General features: G+C 43.3%; 1 protein-coding gene across 3 annotated transcripts in view; it reads left to right on the top strand.

Annotated features, from left to right (window-relative positions):
• The window catches only part of HECTD1 (HECT domain E3 ubiquitin protein ligase 1), a 261,585-nt gene that overhangs the window by 10,316 nt on the left and 224,945 nt on the right, over positions 1-26,324 (top strand). For all 3 annotated transcript variants that reach the window (XM_073609172.1, XM_073609173.1, XM_073609171.1), the window contains exon 2: positions 20,502-20,735. In XM_073609172.1, coding sequence (XP_073465273.1) covers positions 20,596-20,735 — 140 coding nt within the window. In that variant the 5' untranslated portion in view covers positions 20,502-20,595. The remainder of the gene's footprint in view (positions 1-20,501; positions 20,736-26,324) is intronic.

The following is a 26,324-nucleotide window of genomic DNA, read 5'->3' as shown; positions in this document are numbered from 1 at the left end:
GGCAATGGTGGGTCTGCAGATGGGCACTTGTGAGGCTGCAGATGGGCACTGACCCTTATTTTGCTTCACAGTTCTTTATTTAAAATTTTTTTTTTTTTTTCCTGAAACTTCGCTCTTAAAGTTAAGGTGCGTGTTATACGCCAATAAATAATATACGCCAAATAATACGCCCAAGCTCATCTCTTTACTTACACTCAGCCACACTGGCCTTCGTGGAAGACATTACAAGCATCTTTATCGAATGCACATCAGTACAGCTGTGTTTCAGCTTTTTATTGTGTTCACTGTGTTATGTTTATTAACTATGCTAATGTTTTGTATACATATATACATTTTTCTATGGAATAAAATTGTTTTTACCTTACGCTGTTGCCGTTAAAGTCCCACAACCTTATTTGGTTGTATTTTTTTCACCTATCAATCTAGGGATGTTGGCAACATACATGATCTAGCTGGATGGTAACCTTTTTCTATTAGTACACTCAGCCACAAAGGCAAGAGATTTCTTGTTGGGCAGTGTATTAGTGCTCGAAGGAGCATGCTTAGACCGAATTTTAATGGTTCAAAGAATGTCAGGCAAAATGATCGGCCCTCGCGCATGTTTACTTCATCAAATCTGGCCCTCTTTGAAAAAAGTTTGGACACCCCTGCTCTAGAGCGAAAACCTTTAGGAGGATTTTTCAGCAAGCGCAAATAGACCTGTATGAAAGTATAGGCCTATAGTGAAGGTGAGCGGCTACTTTAGCACAAAGTGGAGAACGGTGTGGTCAACACAGAGGTTGAAACATGTGGCTTAAAGCGTTTGTTACCCTAAAGGCACTTTCACACTGGGGCGTTGGGTGCATCGGCGGTAAAGTGCTGCTATCTTTAGTGTCGCTTTACCGTAGTTTTAGCGCCGTTTTTCGCTCGCTAGTGGGCTACTTTTAACCCCCGCTAGCAGCCAAAAAAGAGTTAAAAGCGCTCCCGCAGCGGGCAGGGGCGCTTTAGGAGCACTCCTAAAGTGCCTCAAAGAAGCTGCTTGCAGGACTTTTTTTGATGTCCTGCCAGAGCAGCGCTCCAGTGTGAAAGCACTCGAGCTTTTACACTGGAGTAACAGGAGAGGCGCTTTACAGGCGCAATTTTTAGTGCTATTTTTTAGCACTATAGCCCTTGTAAAATGCCTCAGTGTGAAAAGGGAAAAAAATAAATTCCTGTTCCTTTAAAGTATGTTATGTGGCACAGTGCTTGTGCTGTGAAATGTTGGCTCCCTGTATCACCTGAAATACCTAGTTAATCATGCCTGGTTCTGCCCCCCCCTGTAAACTGACCACGATATATCATGGCTGCTGAGCCCTAAAACTGGTCAGTTTACATGCCTCCGTCATCCGCAGCTCTTCTGGCTTAACCACTTTTAAGTTTTATATACTTGAAGATCTTCCCAAGTAAGGGTAGAATAGAAATAGTTGTAATGATTTTATACCAAAGATATGTTTTGAAGTTGAGAAATGTGTAGGTATTGCAACAACCATATTTCAGGTTGGCAGCTAGCATCTGGCTCATTTTTACAGACTAAAACTCAAAAAAGTGAAACTGGCCAGTTGGTCGTCTTGAAGTTGTAATTTGTTTTATTTACAAGCAGATACTTTAATGCTGTGCCCCTGTAACGGTCTTACCTTTTATAGCTAAGAATAGAACATTGTAACTGAACCCCACATGCACATAGATTTATCTGGTAACAAGTGCAGGGAAAATATGGAGCTGTTGGATCTGTATATTAAATGTCATATTTCAGAGAATAGTAGTTTTCTTCTGCCTGTGTTTTGCAGTGTGCCTTTCAGCTGGTGTCCTGTAAGCTTGTGATGCAAGAGACCTTAGTATTTTAGCAAAACAAGCTGCTGGTAAGATTACAAGGAATGCCAGTGTGCTGCACTGACCAGCCTGTACGTGATCTTCCTGTTACTGCACAGTCATGGTGGGACACGGTAGCCTGCTGTTTGGAAAACAACTTCCCAGATATCAGGAACAAGGAACAAGCTGTCCTGCAGATGTAGCAGTTAGAGGGTTGGGACAAACCATTTACTGTTGATAGGGATGCTTACAATGATCCGCATCTATTTTATTTATGTAAAACCTTTTATCCCACATGGAGACATGGAGCAAAACTATTGCTGTAACTACTTTTAAAGTGTTGGCCTAAGACCCCATTCACACAGGGGCAACACGACTTGCAGGTCGCCTCACCGAGGCGACCTGCACACGACTGCCCGGGTGACTTGCAAAACGATTTCTGTATAGAAGTCTATGCAAGTCGCCCCAAGTCGCCCCCGAAGTCGTACAGAAACCTTTTTCTAAGTCGGAGCGACTTGCGTCGCTCCCCTTAGAACGGTTCCATAGCACAGAACGGGAGGCGACTTGTCAGGCGACTAGGTCGCCTGACAAGTCGTCCCTGTGTGAATGGGCTCTTAATGTGTTAACATTGCTGAGAGATAAAAGGAAACATTGCATCATTTGGTTCTTTTAGATCAAAGGGATTAACTTCGGTCTGCAAATAAGGTCAGTTTAACCACTTAAAGACTAAACCTTTTTCTGAACATGTTGCTTACAAGTTAAAATCCGTCTTTTTTGCTAGAAAATTACTTAGAACCTCCAAACTATATATACTATATATATGTACGCATATGTATGTATGTATATATGTGTGTGTGTGTATGTGTGTATGTATATATATATATATATATATATATATATATATATATATAGTGCAAAGGATCGTCATCGATCCGTGATCCGATCCGCGGAGGTTGATCCGTACGGGACACCTCTGTGGCCTCGGCCATAGGAAAGGCCACGGCTTTGGCCTAGCTCCGGAGCGGCGGCCATCTTGGTACACCCGGAGGCCGTTTAGCACGTCGAATGACGGAGCGATCACTTGTAACAAACCGGCGTCATGTCATGACGCCGGTTCCTCTCTCTCTCCCCTCTGTGTAATGATCTGTACAGTGGAGGGGAGAGATCGGATGGCAGCAGTGCCAATACTCTGCAATGCCCTGCCAATACCCTGCTGCAATGCCCTGCCAATACCCTGCTGCAATGCCCTGCCAATACCCTGCTGCAATGCCCTGCCAATACTCTGCTGCAATGCCCTGCCAATACCCTGCCAATAGGGAGATTGTGGATATTACTGTGGGGGAGATTTTTTTTTTGTTGATCCGAAAATGATCCGAACCGTGACTCCTGATCCGAGGAACGATCCGAACCGTGAGTTTTTTGATCCGTTGCACCCCTAATATATATATATATATATATATATATATATATATATATATATATATATATATAGTGTAATCAGAGACCCTAGAGAATAAATAGAGAGTATTTGCGCAGCAGTCTTTAAAACAAAATTTTTGGGGGAAAAAGATACACTTCAATGAATTAAAAAAAACAAAAAAAAAACTGAACTGTAAAGTTAGCCCTTTTTTTTTTTTTTTTTTTTTTTTTTTTTTTTTTTTATGTGTATAATGTGAAAGATGATGATACGCCGTGAGAATCGTGATCTTTATTCTAAGCAAAAAAATCGGTATCCTCATTTTAGCTTTAGAGATGACTATGAAAAGAAGGCTAAAATCCCTGTCAGCATTTTAAAGCTGTCCAACTTGGAGATTTTCCCTCCTGTATTGGTGATAATGTTGTCACTGGGACTGGAATTAAAGGGAAAACTCAGTGAGGCCTGAGACTGGTTCTACCCACCCTATGCTAAACTAAAAAAATAAATATATAAAAATTAATAGAACCACAGAGAATAGCGCACACATACAAAATGTGTATGTATGCGCTATACTCTGTGGTTCTATTTTATATATAGGTCTCTGTAGCAGCACCAGCTTTAGATATTCAGGTTTAGGGTGTGACCCCCCCAACCACCCTTTGTTTGATTGATAGATATATATCTATATTCTACACAGTGGATATAAAAAGTTTACACACCCCTGTTAAAATGTCAGGTTCCTGTGATGTGAAAAAATGAGACAAAGATAAATAATTTCAAAACTTTTTCCACCTTTAATGTGAACTGTAAACTTTACAACTCGGTTGAACAACAAACTAAAATCTTTTAGATGGAGTGAAGTAAAAATAAAAAAATAAAATGTGGTTGCATAAGTGTGCACACTCTTATACCAATACTTTGTTAAAGCACCTTTTGATTTTATTACAGCACTCAGTCTTTTTGGGTATGAGTCTATCAGCATGGCACATCTTGACTTGGCAATATTTGCCCACTCTTCTATGCAAAAACACTCCAAATCTATCAGATTGTGAGGGCATTTCCTGTGCACAGCCCTCTTCAGATCACCCCACAGATTTTCTATTGAATTCAGGTCTGGGCTCTGGCTGGGCCATTCCAAAACTTTAATCATCTTCTGGTGAAGCCATTCCTTTGTTGATTTGGATTTATGCTTTGGGTCATTGTCATGCTGAAAGATGAAGTTCCTCTTCATGTTTTGCTTTCTAGCAGAAGCCTGAAAGTTTTGTGCCAATATTGACTGGTATTTGGAACTGTTCATAATTCCCTAAGGGCTCTTTCTCACGGGGCGGATCAGTGATGATCCGCCCCGTGAACACCCGCTTGCTCAGCGGGGATCGCTCCGCCGATCCCCGCTGAGCAGGAAGATGACAGGTCCATCGCTGCACGCTGTGCAGCTACGGACCTGTCAGAGCGCCGCTCTCCCCTATGGGGGGATCGGATGATGACGGACCGTAGTGTCCGTAGTCACCCGATCCGATCCGAAAACGGATGGAAAAGTAGGTTTTTCCTCCGTTACACTTTTCGGATCGGAGCGGGGTCGGATGTCAGCGGACATGTCACCGCTGACATCCGACGCTCCATAGGGATGAATGTATGTCCGTTTTTCATCCGAAAACGGAAGGATGAAAAATGGACATACGGATCCCTCGTGTGAAAGAGGCTTAAGGCCCCTGTTCCAACTGAAGAAAAACAGCCCAGATATATGAAGAATACTGGAGGTTGTTGTCACATGTACCCCACAGCCAGTACTTGCCAGATATTCCTGCAGCTCCTTTAACCACTTCAGCCCCGGAAGAATTTACCCCCTTCCTGACCAGAGTGGGGTTTTTTTGCGATTCGGCACTGCTTTGCTTTAACTGACAATTGCACGGTCGTGCGACGTTGTACCCAAACAAAATTGACGCAATTTTTTTCCCACAAAATATAGCTTTCTTTTGGTCGTATTTAATCATCTCTACGGTTTTTATTTTTTGCGCTATAAACAAAAAAAAAAGCGCCAATTTTGGAAAAAAAAAACAATTTTTTACTTTTTGCTATAATATCCTTATTTATTTTTTTTAAAAAGCAATTTTTTTCCTCAGTGTAGGCCGATATGTATTCTTCTTCTACATATTTTTGATTAAAAAAAATCGCAATAAGCGCATATTGATTAGTTTGCGCAAAAAGTTATAGCGTCTACAAAATCGGGGATAGATTTATAGCATTTTTATTCATTTTTTTTACTAGCAATGGCGGCGATCTGTGATTTTTATCGTGACTGCGACATTATGGCGGACACATCGGACAATTTTGACACATTTGTGGGACCGTTGGCATTATTACAGCGATCAATGCTATAAAATTGCATTGATTACTGTAAAAATGTCACTGGCAGTGAAGGGGTTAACTGTGTTCACTGGGAGGTGATTCTAAATGAAGGGGGAGGGGACTGACTAGAGGAAGTGACGGATCGTGGTTTCTAGCTAGTAGGAACACACGTTCTGACAGGAGTAACAGAACAGGTAAGTGTGTGTTTACACACACTCGTCCCTGTTCTGTCTCTCCTGCTCACGATCGCTCGTGGCCGGCGGTCATTGCGACTGTGTGCCACGGGCGTGTGCCTGCTATCCCGTTAGCTACAATGGCTTGCGCAGGGGAGCCAACCTGCCGCAGTATAACTGCGGCGGTTGGTCGGGAAGCGGTTAAGAATAACTGAACTTTGTGATAGAAATTGTGAACATAATAAATATTTGCATCATTCTTTATATTCATAAAACCACCTGCAGTTTTTCTATAGTGCTTTGCAGTTGGTTTCCAGGTAAACATTCAGAGTCTGTAACTATGTAGCTGACTAAAAGGCCCTAAGCCGTTTAGTGGATGCAGCAGTTGATATAAAGTTGGCTGTGTGTCTAGGACAGGTGTTGTGTGCTAAAGCAGAGCTCCAGGCAGATCTTTTTTAGTTTTCTTGCAATGTGCAGAATGGGGAGAACCATTATTTGCTTTTGGTGTTATGGGGATAGGAAGTCAAAGGAAATCTCTACAGTGGAGACACATACAACAATAAAAACACTTTTTCTCTTTGGCATGGGAAAGTGTAAGAACCTTTTGAAAGGTTTTATTGCTGTCTGTTCTAGTTCTTCGAGAGTTCTCTTCACTGCATATCCCCATGACAGTTTTTAATGAGGCAGGAAGTTTAGTAAAATCTCATGGTGATTTATATATTTGCCTATATTTTAAACTGCCTGTATAGAATTGTACATTATGCATTACTATAGTCTGAAAGCCCTTTAAGATCTATGCAGGTAAATATGCCTCGGTATGCATTTTGTATGGGGTGACAGGTAATGCACCCACAGCCTCTCTACAATGTAGCGCTCACTACATAAGTAGCCAGTTGCCAGGCTTTGGCATGGATATTTGGGGGAGACAGAAGCGAGGACAGCCCTGTGTAAGTTCTGACTTGCTCAGGTAAGTCCAAATATACACTGGTACTTTGAGTGGCTTAAAGCAAAGAAAGTAATTGCAGTCTGATCCTTGCTCTGATGGGCAGTGTAGAGGTTCACTTTAACTGTTCCCCTGACCAGCTTGCGGCAGGTTGGCTCCCCTGGGCGAGCCGTCGTAGCTATACGTCGGCCGCTTTAAGACCACTAGGGGGCGCTCACAGCTGGAGGCACGACGACTGAGCCGATGTGCGTGCCCGGAGGTCGCTATGTTTGTCGGGCACCCGCGATCGCGCCACAGAGACAGAACGGAGGTCTGTCAATGTAAGTAGACAGATCTCCGTTATGTCAGGGGTGAGGAGACTGATCATGTGTTCCTAATTCTTAGGAACAACAATCGGTGTCCTCCCCCAGGCGGTCCCGACCCCCACAGTTAGAAACACTCCCTAGGACACACATCTAACCCCTGATTGCCCCCTAGTGTTAACCCCTTCCCTGCCAATGACATTTATACAGTAATCAGTGGCTATCTTTAGCTCTGATCGTTGTATAAATGTCAGTGGTCCCCAAAAAGTGTCAAAAGTGCCCGATCTGTATGTCGCAGATCACCACCATTACTAGTAAAAAAAAAAAAAAAAGGAATAATAAAAATCTATCCCCTATTTTTTAAATGCTATAACTTTTGCGCAAACCAATCAATATACGCTTATTGCAATTTTTTTTTGCCAAAAATATGTAGAATACATATCGGCCTAAACGAAGGAAGAATTTTTTTTTTTTTTTTTTAATCACTTCCCGCCCAAGGACACCAATGGACTTTCAGTTAGAATATCTGAATGATGCCTGCAGCTACAGGCATCATTCAGATATCCTTGTTTTCAGCTGGCGATTCTGTGCACGATAAGAACAATCATAGTGGCAGTTCCGCCGCTTGATCAATCTTACAGGGGAGGGGACCTCTCCCGCCGCCATCCGGTGCTTCCTTGGGCTCTCCCGTGCCATCGAGGACTCGGGGAAAGAATCGGCCGCCACCGGATGAGGAGCATAGAGATTTCCGGTGACAAAGCCACGATCGCGGCTGGTAAGCATGTGATTGTGGATTTTTTTTTTACCGATCTCGTGCTTTTCAGCCTGGAGGAGAGATGTGGGGTCTTATTGACCCCCGCATCTCTCAATTAAGAGGACCTGTCACAAATTATTCCTATTACAAGGGACGGTTACATTCCTTGTAATAGGAATAAAAGTGATTAAAAAAATGTTGTAAAAGAAAGTAAAATAAAAAAATAATTTAAAACGCCCCTGTCCCCAGTAGCTCGCTCTCAGAAGCAAACGCACATGTTAGTCCCGCCCACATATGTAAACGCCGTTCAAACCACTCTAAACTCTAAACATGTAACCTGTAAAAATTTTAAAGTGTTGCCTATGGAGATTTTTAAATGCTGAAGATTGGCGTCATTCCATGAGTGCGAGATAAAAAGTTGCAATGACCGCCATTTTAGCAAAAAAATGAAGATTTATATGATATTTACATGTAGGAGAGGAGCGCCAGAATAGGCCCGGTATGGAAGTGGTTACATTTGGGGATATTATAGCAAAATTTTAAAAATATATATATTTTTTTTCAAAATTGTCGCTCTTCTTTTTTTGTTTATAGCGCAAAAAATAAAAATAGTTTTATCAAGGTAATCAAATGCCACCAAAAGAAAGCTCTATTTGTGGGAAAAAAAGGACGTCGGTTTTGTTTTTGTACAACGTCGCACAACCGCGCAATTGTCAGTTAACCACTTCAGCCCCCGAGGATTTGGCTGGCCAAAGACCAGAGCACTTATTGCGATTCAGCACTGCGGCGCTTTAACTGACAATTGCGCAGTCGTGCGACGTGGCTCCCAAACAAAATTGATGTCCTTTTTTTTCCCCTCAAATAGAGATTTCTTTTGATGGTATTTGATCACCTCTGCGGTTTTTATTTTTTGCGCTATAAACAAAAAAAGAGCGACAATTTTGAAAAAAAAAAGCAATATTTTTTACTTTTTGCTATAATCAAGATCATCAAAAAATATATAAAAATACATATTTTTTCCTCAGTTTAGGCCGATACGTATTCTTCTACATATTTTTGGTAAAAAAAAATCACAATAAGCGGTTGGTTTGTGCTAAAGTTATAGCGTCTACAAAATAGGGGATAGACTTTGGCATTTTTATTAATTTTTTTTTTTTTTACTAGTAATGGCGGCGATCAGCGATTTTTATCGTGACTATGACATTATGGCGGACAGATCGGACACTTTTGGCGCTATTTTGGGACCATTCACATTTATACAGCGATCAGTGCGATTAAAAATGCATTGATCACTGTGTAAATGTGACTGGCAGTGAAGGGGTTAACCAGGAGGGGGCGCTGTAGGGGTTAAGTGTGTCCTAGGGATGTGTTCTAACTGTAGGGGGGATGGGCTATGTGTGACACAACACTGATCACCGCTCCCGATTACAGGGAGCGGTGATCAGTGTCCTGTCACTAGGGCAGAATGAGGAAATGCTTGTTTACATCATCATTTCCCTGTTCTTCCTCTCCGTGAGACGATCGCGGCTATCCCCGCAGACATCGTGTTGTCCAAGCCCCACGAGATCATGTAATATAATGTGATTTTGCACAGCGGAGCCAACCTGCCGCAGTAAAACTGCGGCGGCTGGTCCGCAACCGGTTAAAGCGACACAGTAACGTATCGCAAAAAATGGTCTGGTCATTAAGGGGCCAAATCTTCCGGGGCTTAAGTGGTTAATTAAAGTAGGTTGAAATCTGGAAGTATAATCCATTATTGGATTCTAATAGGAGAAATGGGCCTGACATCCTGAAATGTCTGTGGTCTGCATTACATCATGTTAATTGCCAGCACCTCGTACACAATGTACACCAGCCTTTTTCAACCAGGGTAGGGTGCCTTTAGGTTTCTTCAGGGGTGCCTTGGCAAAATGCCTAAAAGTTGTCCAAAAACTGTATACAAGCCAGCGGGTGGAGGCCTGCCTTTTAGTTACACAAAGCCACAGGTTTTCATTGTACACCATTACAACCTTCCTTGCGCCGGCATCCTGACAACCAATTACATCAACAGTTTATCAGGAAGACGTTGGGCACAGGATCCTTGTTTGCCAATTCCCTGACTCTCTCCATGCGCACTGGGGTCACATTAGCTGAATGAGTGGGGGGGAGGAAACTGAGGGAGAAATGAAACGCTGGAATACTGGTTGGCACCAGTTTGGAAAGGTATATTTGCTTTGGAAGAATAAATCCCCTCTAACGGGTGTCTTGCAGGTGTGGCTATGCTGTGTTATGTAAAACTGTTAGTTTTGTTTTTTACATTTTAGGATGAACTCTAAAGGGTGCCCCGACTGAAAAAGGGGTGAGAAACACTGAGTAAGTTGCAGTGACATCATGTCATCAATTATTCCCAGAATGGACAGATTTTCTTAAATGACATTAGCATCCCATTGTGTAGCCAGCTAAGATGTAAACAGTGCTTAGAGTAGTGCTCTGAGAAGGGGGCACAATTCCTGAGAAATGTGTTCGCTTTTCCATCTGATGTTTTCGTGGTTGGGACTTTGTTGCCCAAGGCAGAAGCATATAAGTTACAAGCCTGTTGATCTTTTATGTTTCCGAGTATCCATTTGTTATTTGGAATTTAATAAATTTGTATGGTGGTAATTCACAAGGATTTTCACCCTCTTGTGTGTTTTTGCAGTGCTTAGAGTAGGTATTTAAAGTGCCACAGGGTCACTTGTACACAATGAGAACCTTGTAAAAGAAATATAAACCTTGTTAAAGCAATATAATTATCTTTCCATTCCAGTCATTTCTTGCAGTGGTGTCAGCAGGACAGAAAAACTGACCAATGAAGTCGCATACAGCATTAAAAATCTAAAAATATTCTTCCTAGAAGCAAAAGAGAAGTTTGTCTGAATTTGGACATTAAGTTTAGGTCCACAAATCATACTGATACTGATGCTGATGCCATGCTGATACAATCGGGTAGATACATTTTTTACACCAATCAGAGGATCCATGACCCACAATGTGGTGTGAGAGCAATACAAGGTATTTCTAGCAATGCTGCTAAACTTGTATTGTGATTTTAGGGAACAAAGCACGCACCTCTGTGCTTATTATTAGCTCTTATTACAGGGAAGTTAATGACATGTTTACACTGTGTCTTCCTAAACACTGATTCTTTGTAGAAACTCCTACTGGAGTAGAACATCAAGGCCTTACACATGATTCATTTTAACTTTGACAGAAAGTGTCATGATTAACCCGTTTACATCTGAAGCCCTGCTGTCAGCAGCTGAGTCATTGCCCTATAAATAGATATGTAGTTGAAGGTTTGATTTATATTGTGTGATTCAAAATATGCTTACTGTTAATTACTATTACCTGCTAGTTCGTATGTTTACCAATGCAGTGCAAAAAAATCTAGTACATAATTTAAAGCACCTAGTGAGAGATTCGCTTTGCGGTTTGTATATTTTAAATCCCAATTCCAACTAAAACTTTAATTTTGGGTCAAAAAATGAAGGGTTGGAATTCATTTTTTATTTATTTATTTTTTTATTGTTGTCTGTGACTCTAGTGAAACAGTTTCCTGTTCTTTTCTCTCCTTCTGACACCTTGCACCTGGGCACAAAGTAAGGAGAATATCTGCCTTATAGGGAGCTTCTCCTCAATTCAAATTAAAGAAAAATAAGATTTTCTTAACTGGTTCCCGACCGGCGCACGCCGATGTACGTCGGCAGAATGGCACGGCTGGGCAAATGGGCGTACCTATATGTCAATTTGAATTCCCCGCTGTGCCATTGCGTGCCGGCCGGGAGCTCCGTGAGTCGGGTCGAGGGTCCCACGGACTCGATCGGCGCGGGGATACCCGCGATCGCTTCACGGAGAGGACGAACGAGGAGATGCTGATGTAAACAGCATCTCCCCGTTCTGCCTAGTGAGCAATGAGATGCAGTGCCTTCCTGTGCGCTGCGATAAAATGCTGCATGTTTGCATTTTATCTCTCTGCATCACACCTTTGGGCAATGTAAATAGGGCACATAAAAAACAATTGTTTTCTAAGTGCCCTAGCAGCGACTGGCGTTCTTCCAGTGCGGAAAAGTGCCGCCTAACTCTGTGTGTGAACAGGCACTTAGTCAGTGGAACTGGATGTGAAGCGTAGGCTAAAAGGATATTCAATGCCTGACTCCAGAAAACCTAAAAAAAAATCTCCCTTTGTGGAAGTGGGGGGGGGGGGGGGGGGGGGAGATACGGGGACATAAAAGCACTGTTACTTACCCGATCCTCTACTCCCCTCAGGTTTCAGCAGTGTACTGTCCCTCATCGTCTTGGGCAGTGCTATGAAATCTTAAATGGGCTTGATATCAGAGGACCTTAAACCACTGGAGTGCGGGGGAGAAAAGGCTGCAGGGACAGGTCTAACAGCGTAGAGGAGGATAAGGTATGGGAATCTACTTTACAAAATCCCCTTGACCAAAATGAGCAGTTAGCCCTCGAGGTGTGGCACAGCCCCATTTCAAGAGAGATTTTTGTGTTTCCTGGAGTCTAACTTTAAAGCATTAACCTAAAAAAGAAAATAATGGAACCTGTTCCTTTTTAAAGCATGTTGCACAGTGCTTGTGCTGTGTCATTTGGCCTCTTCTATCACTTGTAATACCTGGCTGATCCTGCCAGTTTCTGCCCTCCCCCTGTAAGCTGACAACGGTATATTAGGGCTGCTGATCCCTGTTACCGTGGTCAGCTTATGTGCCTCTGTAAGCCCCAGCTCTCCTGTCTCTCCCCCCCCCCCCCGCCTGTCAGCTCCTGTGACAGTGCCTGCCCCTGCAACTCCTGCTGCTCTCACTAACTGTTAAAATCTTACATATTCCTCATTGTTCCCCAATGACCGGAGCTCCTGTCTGTGTTTTATAAGAAAATGGACCTTAGCGGGGGGAATCTCGGCCCTGGCCCTGCTGTTAGAAGTAGGGCCTCGTTCAGGACAGAATGGGGACAGGGGTAGAGGCTTCACCCACCCAAATCTCTTTGAAGCCCCCGAGTCTCCAGATCCTAATCTAGGAATGAGAAAACAAAAAAAATAGTTTTCTTCATCCAGAAAAACTTTTCTGGAGCCCCTCACGTATGTGAGACCCCTGTGTTGAATCCCACTAGTCCAGTAGCAGGGTACAAGATCAGTCCAAGAGGCAGGCAAAAAACATGGTCAAACAGTCCAGGGTCAGTTCCAGATCAGGCAGAGGTATGTACAGAATGGGCAGGCAGAAGTGTAGCCGAATAACAAGCCAGGGTCAGTTACAGAGCAGGCAGTGGCATAAGGGGTGTGAAGGTAAATGGCAGGAACTGAGGATTACGTTTACCATACTTCACTAATAATTTACTGAAGTATGGTAATGGCGAAAACAGTCACCTATGCAGAGACCTGGTTGGGAAGGACAATGGGGACAATAATAAGATGTGTCTCTTCTGACTCCTCCACTGGTACATACCTTACATCTTTTTTGCCCTGTTGGTTTGGGAGGGATTTTATCAGGAAAGTGGCATTCAGAGAGTGAACTAAGAACATCTGATCGAATGTTTTCTGGTGGGCTGTTCGGGAATATAAGGGCAATGAAAATTTCCTCCTGGTAGCCAAGGAAGGTTTGGGGGTTTTGGGTGGAGTTGCGGTAAATTATATAGGAGTTGTATTTGGCCAAATGAAAAAAAATAAATTGCTACCTTTTTATACCAATGGTATGTCCGTCTTGTGGCAAGGTATGGTTCGAGCATTTGGTTGTTGAAGTAGACTCCCCCCCATGAACAAATTGTGTTCATGGATGCATGTTGGCTTTTTGATGGGGCCATTTCTTCTGGGGATTTCCACAAAGGTGGTATTGTGGATCGAAGACAACTTGTAGACATCCCTTCTGTCCCTGCACTTCACTTCCTTTTCAACTTTATATTGACAAGTCTTTGAGGAAAGCCCTTCCAGTTCCACCTTATGGTGCCACATGCAGACATCTTTTTCCGGTGAAGGTTGTGGAACAGGGGCAGACTTGTGTAGAAGTTGTCTACATACAAGTGGTATCCTTTCTCGAGTAGGGGGTATATAAGGTCCCAAACAACTTTCCTGCTGGATCCCAAGTAGTCCGGGCAATTAGGGGGGGGTGCAGCTGGGTGTCCTTCCCTTCGTACACTATGAAGGCATATGTGTACCCTGTGGCTCGGTCACATAATTTGTACACCTTCACCCCATAGTGGGCCCTTTTGCTGGGGATAAATTGCTTGATTTTAAGCCTGCCGCTAAATTTAACAAGGGACTCATCCACACATATATGTGTTGGTCCGTGGTAAACAACTGAGGGAATATTTCTAAAAAATTATTTAGTAGTGGCCGAATTTTGTAAAGCCTGTCATAATTTGGGTCATTTCGGGGAGGGCATTGGGTATTATCATTGAAATGTAGGAACCTCCTGATAATGAGATATCTGGTTCTAGGTATTACCGCGGAGAAGATCGGCATGTGGTGGATGGCGTGGATTTACCAATAGGACCGTAATTCATTTTTTTTTTGTGAGTCCCATACGAAAGTTGAGGCCCAAAAAAACCTTCAACTCCTCCACTGTTGGGTCTCTCCACTCGTAGGGACGGGCATAATAGGATGTTGGATTATTCAAAATAAATTGTTGTGCATACAGGTTGCACTGGGCCGCAATTGACGCTAGCATGTCCTCCGTAAAAATTAAATCAAAGAAATTGGGGAAAAATTCTGTGACCACCTGGACTCCTGGCTGGACAGTGAAAGGGGGAATGTTAGCTTCTTCTGAATTACGAGGAAGCCACAAAGGGTTCTAAAGGGCATAGGGAAGCCTGGCATGGGTCCTAACCCTTTGGGGCTGAGGTGACACCCCACTGGTACTTGACCTTTCTTGCTGAGGTACTGCTGGTGGATGCCACTGCCTCCTCACCAGAACACCTTCGTTTGGCGAGCAGAATATCTTCCTCTTCTGAGTCTGTCAGTGTTCCACTACTGAGAACTGGCTCATAATTTACATCAGAATCTGAATTTGAAAGGGGGTCCGAAAAAGAGAGCTCTTCGTTGCTGTCATCGGCCATGGAAAGTATTTGGTACACCTCGGCGGAAAAGCATCTTTTGGTTGCTGGTGGTGATGAGACTGCATAGGTGTGTGCTAAGCCTACACTGATGAGGTGGCACAGATGTGTGCTAAGCCTGCACTGATAAGGCGGCACTGATTGGCACAGATGGTCACTGATGAGTTGGCACAGATGGGCCCTGTTGAGGCGGCACAGATCACTGATGCCACAGATGGGCACTAATTATAGATGGCACAGACTGACACTGATCCTTGGCACCATGGCACTGATAGGGCACTATATGTTGATTTTTTTTTTTTTAACTGTAATACTTTTGAATCACTCACAGATCCTCTCTCTTCACATGCGGTCTCTGTGAGGAGGGAGGGCTGTCAATGAGAGATGATCGCATAGGTTTACATTTGAGATCATCTCTCATTGGCCACGACGATCGCATAGTAAATGGCTGCTGTGATTGGCCATTTACAGCGATCTGTGATTGGCTGTGTCTAAGGGACACGGCCAGCACAGATTTTCCCCGATGCGCGCTCGCAAGTGCACACAGGGAGTGAGGAAAGGGGAGGACTTCTATTGACAGCCTCTCGGCACTATAGGTCTGCGCTGTAGCCATCATTCAGCTATAGCACGGACGGGAACCGGTTAAAGAGACTCCTACCATGCAGCTTGCCTGTGTCAGAGCTTTAGATGCCATAGGGCCATGTCACACTAGCAGCTTTGTAGCAGAGAGCTAAACCGTTGCATGGTCAGTAGTTAATCGGGTTGGTTATCCATTGCAGCTGCTAGTGTTTATGGCACACAAAGGCCCCTTTCACACTGGGGCGGTTTGCAGGAGCTATTGAGCTAATAATAGCGCCTGCAAACTGACCCAAAACGAGGGCTTTCACACTGGAGATGTGCGCTAGCAGGACGGGTAAAAAAGTCTTGCTAGCAGCATCTTCGGAGCGGTGAAGGAGCGGTGTATACACCGCTCCTGCCCATTGAAATCAATGGGACAGCATGGCTATACCGCCGGCAAAGCGCCTCTGCAGAGGCGCTTTGCGGTGGTTTTTACCCTTTCGCTGCCGCTAGCGGGGGGTAAAACCTCCCCGCTAGCGGCCGAATACCGATGGTAAAGCCCCGCTTACAATAGCGGCGCTTTACCGCGGACGCCGCCCCCGTGTGAAACGGGCCTTAGGATTTGTAGCTTCATAGGCAAGCATTGTAGCCAAAAAAACTGTAGAAAACATGTACATGTGACAATATTTTTACAGAGTTGTAGTGGCTAAAAGGTTGCTAGTGACTTGTAGCTTTTGGTGGTTGCTATAACTTCTTATAATGTGTGTGTTTTTTTTTGTTTTTTTAAGTAGCTACAAAACACAGGTTAACTACACTTATCCACTCCTGCATTGGATAAGTTCAAGCATTACTAAACCCAAAACTAAAAATGTAATATATTGCAGCCAACCAATCCTTAAAGTGGATGTAGACCCGCACATATACCCAGTGAAGTGATTGGCCGCAGATGATGCATTTAGTTGAAACAAATCTCCCTACATACGTTTTACATGTCTATCTGCTGTCTTCAGTTTGCTATATTCTTTAAAATGTGCACATCGTGTTAGAAATGTTTTCTTCCTGTTCAACACTGGGTGTGGATTAGCAAACACGTGTGAGAGCTGATTGGAGGATTGCAGAGCTGTGCTGTGAATAGACCAGCTCTCTGCTAATCCATTTATAGCACCCACCCCAACTCAAATTTCAGGCTGGTTTTATCTCGGTTGTCGGAGAACTTGTCAGAAGTTATTATGCTGATAGCAGAAGAATGGAGCAGCAGAAAGACATGGGACTTAGGGCTTTGGAGAGAGATAAGAAAACACTGCAGATATATGTGCTTAGGTCAAATTTCATGAATCGGGTTTACATCCACTTTAAATGTGGTGGCTGCATCAGTTTTAATTTTTTTTTCCATTTAATTTCCACCAGGTGATCCAGCCAAAAACATGTCCTGACGTGTCTCCACTCTAGATCAAAGATGCCTTTGGACAAAAGCAATTTAGGGAGAGTGCAGTGTTAAATGCGCTAGCAGATTTGATCTGGCCATACACTGATGATGTTTTGATCAGTGTCAGAAGTCGATTGTTGGCATATGTTGAAGGTACAAATAAAAAAAACTTTGTTGGTCAGCACCTGCAGCCGCTGTCAGAATACAGTGTCCTGGGATGGGGTAAGGGTGAGATTTCTCCATCCACCTTGTTTGTGTAGATATAAAAATCTATAGCTGTTCTTAGTTCAGTTTGTTGGCTGAATGGGGGAAAAAAACAAAAGCTGTCCGTAAATGGGTAGAATTGTTTTTTTTTCTAAACATTAGAGGGCCAAATCAATCTTCATTTTCCACCACAGTGATGAGAAAATTTGAAGGTGCAGGATGGAAAACCGTGTATTAGGGATCAACCGATTATCGGTGAGTATTGGTTTCGGGGCACAAACTTACCCGATGCTACCAATATAGCTTCAAGGGGCGGGGTGATGCTTGCAGCTGCAGGCATCACCCCGTACCATTCTTTAGAGAGGACAGTCGGCTTTATTGTAATAACAACCGATGCAGCTCAGCAGCCTCTCGGCTGTTTTTACAAGTAGGGGGAGGGGATGTCCCCCGCCGCTTTCCGCTGGTCGCCCAGGCTCTCGCGTCCCCGAACAAGGCCGATGCTTTGTTCAGGTCTCGGATCTAGTAACCCGGAAGCGATGTCGTGATTACTGGCATATTGAAGTATTCAAAAACGCTGATCTTGACGTTTTTGAATCCTTTCAAGTGCAGAGGAGGGAGTTGGGGTCTTGTAGACCCCCGATCCCTCCATAAAGAGTACCTGTCACTGCCTAGTACTGTCACAAGGGATGTTTACATTCCACGTGACAGCAATACCAGTGATTAAAAAAAAAAAGTGTACTTTTTTTTTAATGCACATATCTGCACACAATATCGACTATCGGCCTGAGAGGTGGCCAAAATATCGGTATCGTATCGGCACTGAAAAAATGATATCGGTCGATCCCTACCGTGTATGTGGTTTTCATTCGGTAAAGTCCATTCATTCCAAAATTTCAATGTTAAAAGCAAGCAAAATCTTTTGAACGACATTTTAATGTTCTGAGAAATTTCATATGAATTTTCCTAAGACTTATTGTCCAAAATTCAATCAATTTACCTTACCTATGACTTCTCTGCATTAAGGTAATAAACCTTTTGGGTGCTTCTCTGAATCCCCCCCCCAAATACTCACCTGAGCTCTATCTCGGTCAAGCACTGTGCCCAAAAGCTCTCTCTCCCTCCCTCCTCACTGGACTCACTGAGGGCAGCAGGAGCCATTCAATCGGGGCTGCTCTGTGAAAAATCTTTGCATAGAGCCGCAAATATAACGTGTTTTATTTAACCACTTCAGCCCCAGAAGGATTTTCCCCCTTCCTGACCAGAGTACTTTTTGCGATACGGCACTGCGTCGCTTTAACTGACAATTGCGTGGTCATGCGATGTTGCGCCCAAACAAAATTGATGTCCTTTTTTTCCCACAAATAGAGCTTTCTTTTGGTGGTATTTGTTCACCTCTGCGGTTTTTATTTTTTGTGTTTTAAACGAAAAAAGCGTAAATTTTGAAAAAGAAAGCAATAGTTTTTTACTTTTTGCTATAATAAATACCCCCCAAAAAAAAAAAAAAATATATATATATATATATATATATATATATATATATATATATATATATATATATATATATATATATATATATATATATATATATATATATATATATATATATATATATATATATATATATATATATAAAAAAAAATTATTATTCAGTTTAGGCCGATATGTATTCTTCTACATATTTTTGGTAAAAAAAAATCGCAATAAGCTTATATTGATTGGTTTAAGCATAAGTTATAGCATCTACAAAATAGGGGATAGATTTATGGCAATTTTATTATTAATTTTTTTTTTTATTAGTAATGACGGCGATCGGCGGTTTTTATTGTGACTGCGACATTATGGCGGACACATCGGATACTTTTGACACTATTTTGGGACCATTGTCATTTATACAGCGATCAGTGCTATAAAAATGACTGATTACTGTGTAAATGACACTGGCAGGGAAGGGGTTAACCACTAGGGGGTGATCAAGGGGTTACGTGTGTCCTAGTGAGTGATTCTAACTAGGGGGGGGGGGTTGCCTCACTAGAACATGACAGAGATCACTGCTCCCGATGACAGGGAGCAGTAGATCTCTGTCATGTTGCTAGGCAGAACAGAGAAATACCTTGTTTACACAGGCATCTCCCCATTCTTCCGCTCTCTCCCCGCCCCCTCCCCCCTTCTCCACCAATGCTTACTTTTCAGACCGCTCTTTTCTGCTTACAAGATCCAGCTCCTCATTGCATTATGGGAATTGCAGTTTGTTCCAATGGGCCTCTTTGCTGCTTGTATGAATCTTCCCCTGGGTGCTTGACAATAGCTGAGCTTTATGAATAAAAATGGTGTCCTCACAGATTAGAAGGAAAATTTTAAATTAAACTAGAGTGTGAAAAAAAATGTTTGTAAAATAAGTAGCTGGAAATGTTGGTCAGATTTCATAATTATCTCTGAGTTCACCTTTTAAAGTGTCGTTAAACACACATCATAAAAAACTATCAATAAAAGTCACTATGAGATTTGTTTTCTGTATTCTACAAAAAAACTGGTTGATCCTGCTGTTCTCTATCTCCCCCTCCTGTCCTGATCCCCAATTCAGCTAGGGATTTTGCAGAGCATTGTTGGTATGTCTGCATATGTGACTATAGAGTCACAAATGTGGGGATATACACAATGGTAAATGACAACCCACCCCAATGCACAGTCTTTTCCATGTATTCCAATGGCTCTAGTTCACACCAATGCAGTCAGTGTGAACTGGCCCTCATGGCAGAAAAAAAGCACATGGAATTGCATCTGGTGTGAACTAGCATTTAAAGTGGTACTCTGCTTTTACCAAGATTTAAAAAAAAATATATAGGCTCTATATTGGTTATATGCATTGCAGTGATTTTTAGCAAACATGCCTGGAGGTGATGATAGATACTTTAAACCTGCATTTCACTGAATTTCTGTGTGATGGGCTAGATACCTGCTACAGTCAGATTATAAATCCCATTGTCTTCAGTCCTCTGGGTCTCATCTATGGAACAAGCATGCAGCAGCTGTAATAAGAGTAACAACTTCTATAGAATGCCACCGACAGCCCTGTAGTTCTCTCATGACAGGTTTCCTTTGTCAGAAAACCCTTTTACTATTATGGCTTTACATGTATGTAATGTACAGAAATGCTGCAGTTGCCTTTCTTTTGCCTTTGCTTTTAATAATATATTTTCTTCTATCTTCCATATATCATAACCCTACCTGTATTTGATTTTCAGTTGCATTATATAACTTGTTTCGGTAGCTGTCTTGTAAAGGTTAGTTGGCCATTAGTCAAATTGTCTGTGTCCTCTCCTGGTCTGCTACCAGGCTGGTTTATGGAATTCAGAACACATAATCGGCTTATACCAGAATCTCGCACTTCACAGGTGCCTGTGTTCCTTTGGCCAGGCTGGGATTAACCTGCTTTATCTGCAACATTAATAACCCAAGGCCTCTCTCTGCTGCTTCCTCTTACAGGTGAGGGCCCCAGCAGACAAATCCAGCCTGTGGATAGGAATAACCAAACGGACGACACGGCCATTGTGGAAGCCGCACCACAGCCAGAGCCACCATGGCTGATGTAGATCCAGATACGTTGCTGGAATGGCTGCAGATGGGACAAGGGGATGAAAGGGACATGCAGCTTATTGCCCTGGAGCAACTATGCATGCTGCTGCTTATGTCTGATAATGTGGACCGGTGCTTTGAAACGTGAGTATTTCTGTTCATTTTTTTTTTTAAACTGTGCTTTTACTATTTTGTATGTTATTGTCAAAAATTACTTTTAAAGCCTCTTTCTTCACAAAAGAAAACTGTTGTCACATTGTTGCATATTTTCAGTACTACAGTACTACTACAGGGCTCCCACAAGTTGCTCCAGTGATCCGGGCATTTGAAATCCAAACTGCTTTCTCTCCATCCAGTGTTGCCAGAACGTGGACATCGCTGACCAACCAGAATTCATCTGGTCCATCCTTGCAGTCCTGGAGAGAGAAGTGAGAAATCAGAGGGGATTTTTCAAATCCCCGGACCAGTGGAGTGGCTTGGGGGAGCCCTGACAGCTCAGGTTCGCAGAACGTAAGTGGAGCGGGGTAGGGAGGTGTGGAGGGGGTCCGGTGTTAGGTCACCTTTACAGATTTTCTCGAACGATAAACTAACCCTTTTAATAATAATGAAAAATGTGTGTGTATAGATATAGATATATATCTAGATCTATCTATCTATCTATCTATCTATCTATCTATCTATCTATCTATCTATCTATCTATCTATCTATCTATCCATCTATGTATGTGTATGTATATAATGTACGTGTGTGTGTGTGTTAGCCAGGGCAGACAGAGAGTGAGCCCTTTACTTTCAAGTTGAAAGTTTTGAAAAGCATTTTAAGCTATCCATCATAACACGAATTATCGATTCCTGCTGTAGATGCTTAAAGTGGAATTCCACCCAAAAGTAGTTAAGCACTCCTCGCCCCTTTGCAGGCCACATTTGGCATGTAATTTTTTTTTTTTTTTGTGGACACCTGGTTTTGACAGGCACTTCCTGTCCCACTTCCTCCTTCCGTCTTCTTGCCGCAACGACTCCCCTCCCCCTAGGTGGCCCCTCCTTCTCTGCAATCTTCTGGGACACATCACAGGTCCCAGAAGATTGCATGGCCACTAGGAGAGCGCCGCGTAGAGGAGCGAGGCTTTGGGCGGCTCATCGCTGGACCATGGGACAGGCGAGTGTCTGTTTATTAAAAGTCAGCAGCTACACTTTTTATAGCTGCTGACTTTTAATAAACTGAAAAACGAGTGGAACGCCGCTTTAAAGTGGAACTTCACCCAAAAGGAGAAGTTTCGCTTGTTTGCCTCCTATCCACCAACCCTCCTCCTCTTAAACATTTGCCACTTAGATTTCTTTTGGTGGGGGGTTGGGGGGGGGGGGCACGGCTACCTGGTTTTGACAGGCAATCTGAGCAGAAGTTCACCCTCCCACTCCTAGCCTTCTGGGCCACATCACAGGTCCCACAAGACTGCAGGAGCAAAGCGCAGAACGGCTTGCGCATGTGCAGTAAGAAGCTTGCTGTGAAGTTACAAGCCTCATCTGATTGACAGCACTGGGCCAATCAGCCCACCACCTCATAGCCATTGCAGAATGAGGTGGTGGGTGGGAAGGTAAGTTAGTTCACAGTAAACATGTTTCTTTGCCTTGTATTGGCAAAGCACAGATTTATTTTAACCCTTTTGCTGCCAGGCCCTGAGCTCCACTTAAACTGAGGAAAAAAAAAAAGTTTTTTTATATATTTTTTGGGGTTATTTATTATAGCAAAAAGTAAAAAATATTGCTTTTTTTTTTTTTTTCAAAATTGACGCTTTTTTTGTTTAAAACGCAAAAAATGAAAACCGCAGAGGTGAACAAATACCACCAAAAGAAAGCTCTATTTGTAGGAAAAAAGGACGTCAATTTTGTTTAGGAGCCACGTCGCACGACTGCGCAATTGTCAGTTAAAGCGACGCAGTGCGGAATCGCAAAAAGTCCTCTGGTCTTTGGCCAGCCAAAGATCTGGAGCTTAAGTGGTTAAACTCAGGTGGCCATGTCCCAATGTGATTTTTGCGCAATTGTTTATCAAAATGATATTTTCACTAAATAGATATAGATAGATATCTATCTTTATTAGTGGACACAAACACAGCAAAACCTAAAATACCTGCTAAATAAAGTATAAACACTAAAACTGTACTAAGTTAAAAAATAACAAATATCTGTAAATTTTAAACAGTTCCTTTTTGCAGAATGGTAAAAATCGTACACAGAACTGTAAAAAGGCACAATTGTGCTATCGTTTTTCAGTTGGTTTTTTTTTTTTTTTTTTGGCCCACCTAAAACATACAAATTCTGAATGCACATGACCTGTTGAATAAAAAAGTGCTACTGATTTTTTTTTTTTTTTGGCCCTGCAATAGTTGTGTAAATGTTTATCAAATCACTATTTTCACAAAAAATACACTGAACTCATTATTAGGGGACATAAACACAACATCGTTTACAAAATGTCGGCTAAACTCCTTGTTGTTTCCATGGGACGTACCATGGAAGGCAGCTTTTATCTGCATAGGGATCCACAGATGTTCTGTGCATTCCCGTGCAGGCAGTCCCATTGATGTAAATTGGGATGCAGCCGCTGCTCCCAGTCTGACATCTATGTAGGTGTGGGTGCACAACCCCAAAGGCAGACAGTGTGAGTAAAGCTTACCTGTAGGTAAAAAGAATATCTCCCAAATGTTCCCTGTTTAGCAGATATTCCAGTAAGTAGCTGACGGTATCATCTAGGGGTGCAGCGTATCAAAAAACTCACAGATCGGATCGTTCCTCGGATCAGAGTCACGGATCGGATCATTTTTCGGATCAGCAAATAATAATTGAATTTGCAAAAAGCTGTGAAAATTCCACCACCATATAGTCCCCACTGTAATATCCACGTCATCTCCCCCACTGTAATATCCACGTCATCTCCCCCACTGTAATATCCACGTCATCTCCCCCACTGTAATATCCACGTCATCTCCCCCACTGTAATATCCACGTCATCTCCCCCACTGTAATATCCACGTCATCTCCCCCACTGTAATGGACATCTCCCCCACTGTAATATTGGCTGAGCATGGCTGGGTATTTCAGGGTATGGCTGGGTATCACAGTATGGCAGGGTATGGCAAGGTACGGCAGAGTATTGCAGAGTCTGGCTGGGTATTGGCTGGGTATGGGCAGGGTATGGCAGAGTATTGGCAGGGTATGGCCAGGGTATTGGCAGAGTATGGAGGGATGGTTTGAGCATGGATGGATGGATCCATGGATGTGACTGCAATTGTCACAGAGCAGTGCTGTGGGCACTACAGATCCAGCCCACAGTGCTGCTGCCATCCGATCTCTCCCCTCCACTGTACAGATCAGTACACAGACGGGAGAGAGGAACCGGCTTCATGACATGACGCCGGTTTGTTTACAAGTGATCACTCCGTCATTTGACTGAGCGATCATGTGGTAAACGGCCACCGGGTGTACCAAGATGGCCACTGCTCAGGAGCTAGGCCGAAGCCGCGGCCTTTCCTAAGGCCGAGGCAGCGGGGCGCTCCGTGGATCGCATGGTGTGCCGATCTGAACAGGTTGACCCGTTCGGATCACGGATCGGTGATGATCCATTGCACCCCTAGTGTCATCACCGACGCATGGGCTCTGAAGGCACGGCATACCCATGCTGTTCCTTCAGAGCTCTGTGCCGGAAAATGTGACTCCCGCACGCATGCGCTGTAGTGACGTCTTTGCGGGTCGTCCAGTCAGACAGCTGAAGTCGAAGTTCATGAACCCGGAAGGAAGACTGGGTGAAGATAGAAGCCCTGTCAGCGGTGACAGCGCACCGCTGGAGGGCTTTGTTTTAAGGTAAGTATTTCATAATGTGCTAGGATGTGTACTAGCACATTTATATTACTTTGCAGGTGGAATTTTTTTCTTTTTTTTTACATGTACCGCTTTAAGCTCATGGTCATTGAAGTGACCATGAACTTATAGCAGAAGGATGGATGCCATGTCCTTAGGACGTACGGCCTGGCCAGCTGGAAGCGGTTCTGTAGGTCCGTACGCCATACGGACAAGGCAAAGAAAGTGTTAAATAGTGGTTTAACTATTTCCTTCTAAAAAAACAAATGGGGTGTTTTGTTGCACTGAGATTGGAGCCATCCAAGTATACAATGAATAAAGGCAGGCGTAATAAAGTCTTTGTCACTTGCCTACTGGGCATTTTTTACCGCCCTCCTACCCAGGCCAATTTCCAGTGCTATCGCAATTTGAATGACAATTGCTCCTTCACTGATGAGGCTCAGATTGGCAGCACTGTCGGGCTTTGTTGGCACCGCACTGATAATTGGGACACTGATGATCAGTAAAATAATTATCTGTGTACATGATCCTTTTACAGAAGCCAGGGGGAGGGGGGTGTGTCTTCCTGGTTTTAACAGGCAATCTGAGCAGAAGTTCACCCTCCCACTCCTTGCCCGCAGCTTTCTGGACACATCACAGGTCCCAGAAGACTGCAGAACCATGCTCAAAGCACAGCACGGCTTGCACATGTGCAGTAAGAAGCTTGCTGTGAAGTTGCAAGCCTCATCTGATTGACAGCACTGGGCCAAAGTCTTTATCACTTGCCTACTGGCCATTTTTTACCGCCTTCCTACCCAGGCCAATTTCCAGTTTTCAGCGCTATCGCACTTTGAATGACAATTACTCCTTCACTGATGTACACTGATGAGGTGTCACAGATTGGTAGCACTGCACTGATAATCGGGACACTGATAATCAGTACCCTAATTATCAGTGTACATGTTCCTTTTACAGAAGCCGATTACTGGTTCTCTTCCCCCCCTCCTCATGATGTCAGCATGAGGAAACTAATTGCCAATAGCCAGCTTATGTTTATATTATGATCAGCTGTGATTGGACACAGCTGATCGTGTGGTAAAGAGCTGATAGTTTGTTCTTTACCTCAATTTGTGATCAGTGTCCAGGGGACACTGCGATCACAGAGCATGCCGCCTGCGCGCGATCACGGGAGGACATCGTATGACGGGCTCCCAGAACTGGCCAGCCACGCTGTAGTAGTCATTCGGCTATAGCGCGGTCGGAAAGTGGTTAAAGACCAGCGAATACAAAAGTTCACAAAAAGCTTGACTCAGTGGCAGCTGATTCATCAAGAGCTAAAAGATACACTGTGTGAATGCAAAATGGAAGAAAGGAAACCGTGCCATCTAAGTGTAGCATAAAAAACTACCTTTTTTATTTCCACAAGTAAGCAACTCTAAAGAAACCGCAAGAAGAGCTCTCATCTAGGTACAAGCAACACTGTCTGGTTCCAGTCTGATCCCACTGACACTAGATCCATGGAAGGCTGTGCTGATGGCTCCCAGCACTTCCTGGTTGTCTTGGGTCCTCTGGGTGGGGGCGGAGATGACTTCACAGCAGGAAGTGGTGGGTGTGACACACATTCAAAGCATGCATGCTCCTTCAGCCCATCTAACTATTATCTTCTGAGTATTTTGGGAACTACAAAGGCATGGCTATTAGTATGGTTAATGTTTTTATTACTTTGAATTTTAACTTTATAAACGTTTGTTCTTATGACTGTGTGCCCATTGGAATGATTTCCTCTTGCTTCCTGTCCCCAGGGACATGACAAAAAGTGATTAAAAAAAGTGAAAATTTTCCTAATGTTAGGGGAAGTCCAGCTTTTGACAGTTTGTCATATCGCATGTCTCCTAGTGACGT

This window comes from Aquarana catesbeiana, linkage group LG13 (assembly GCF_042186555.1).
Source record: "Aquarana catesbeiana isolate 2022-GZ linkage group LG13, ASM4218655v1, whole genome shotgun sequence".
Lineage (NCBI taxonomy): Eukaryota > Metazoa > Chordata > Amphibia > Anura > Ranidae > Aquarana > Aquarana catesbeiana.
Note: the sequence above shows the minus strand (reverse complement) of the source record. Positions and strands in the feature narration are given on the sequence as shown.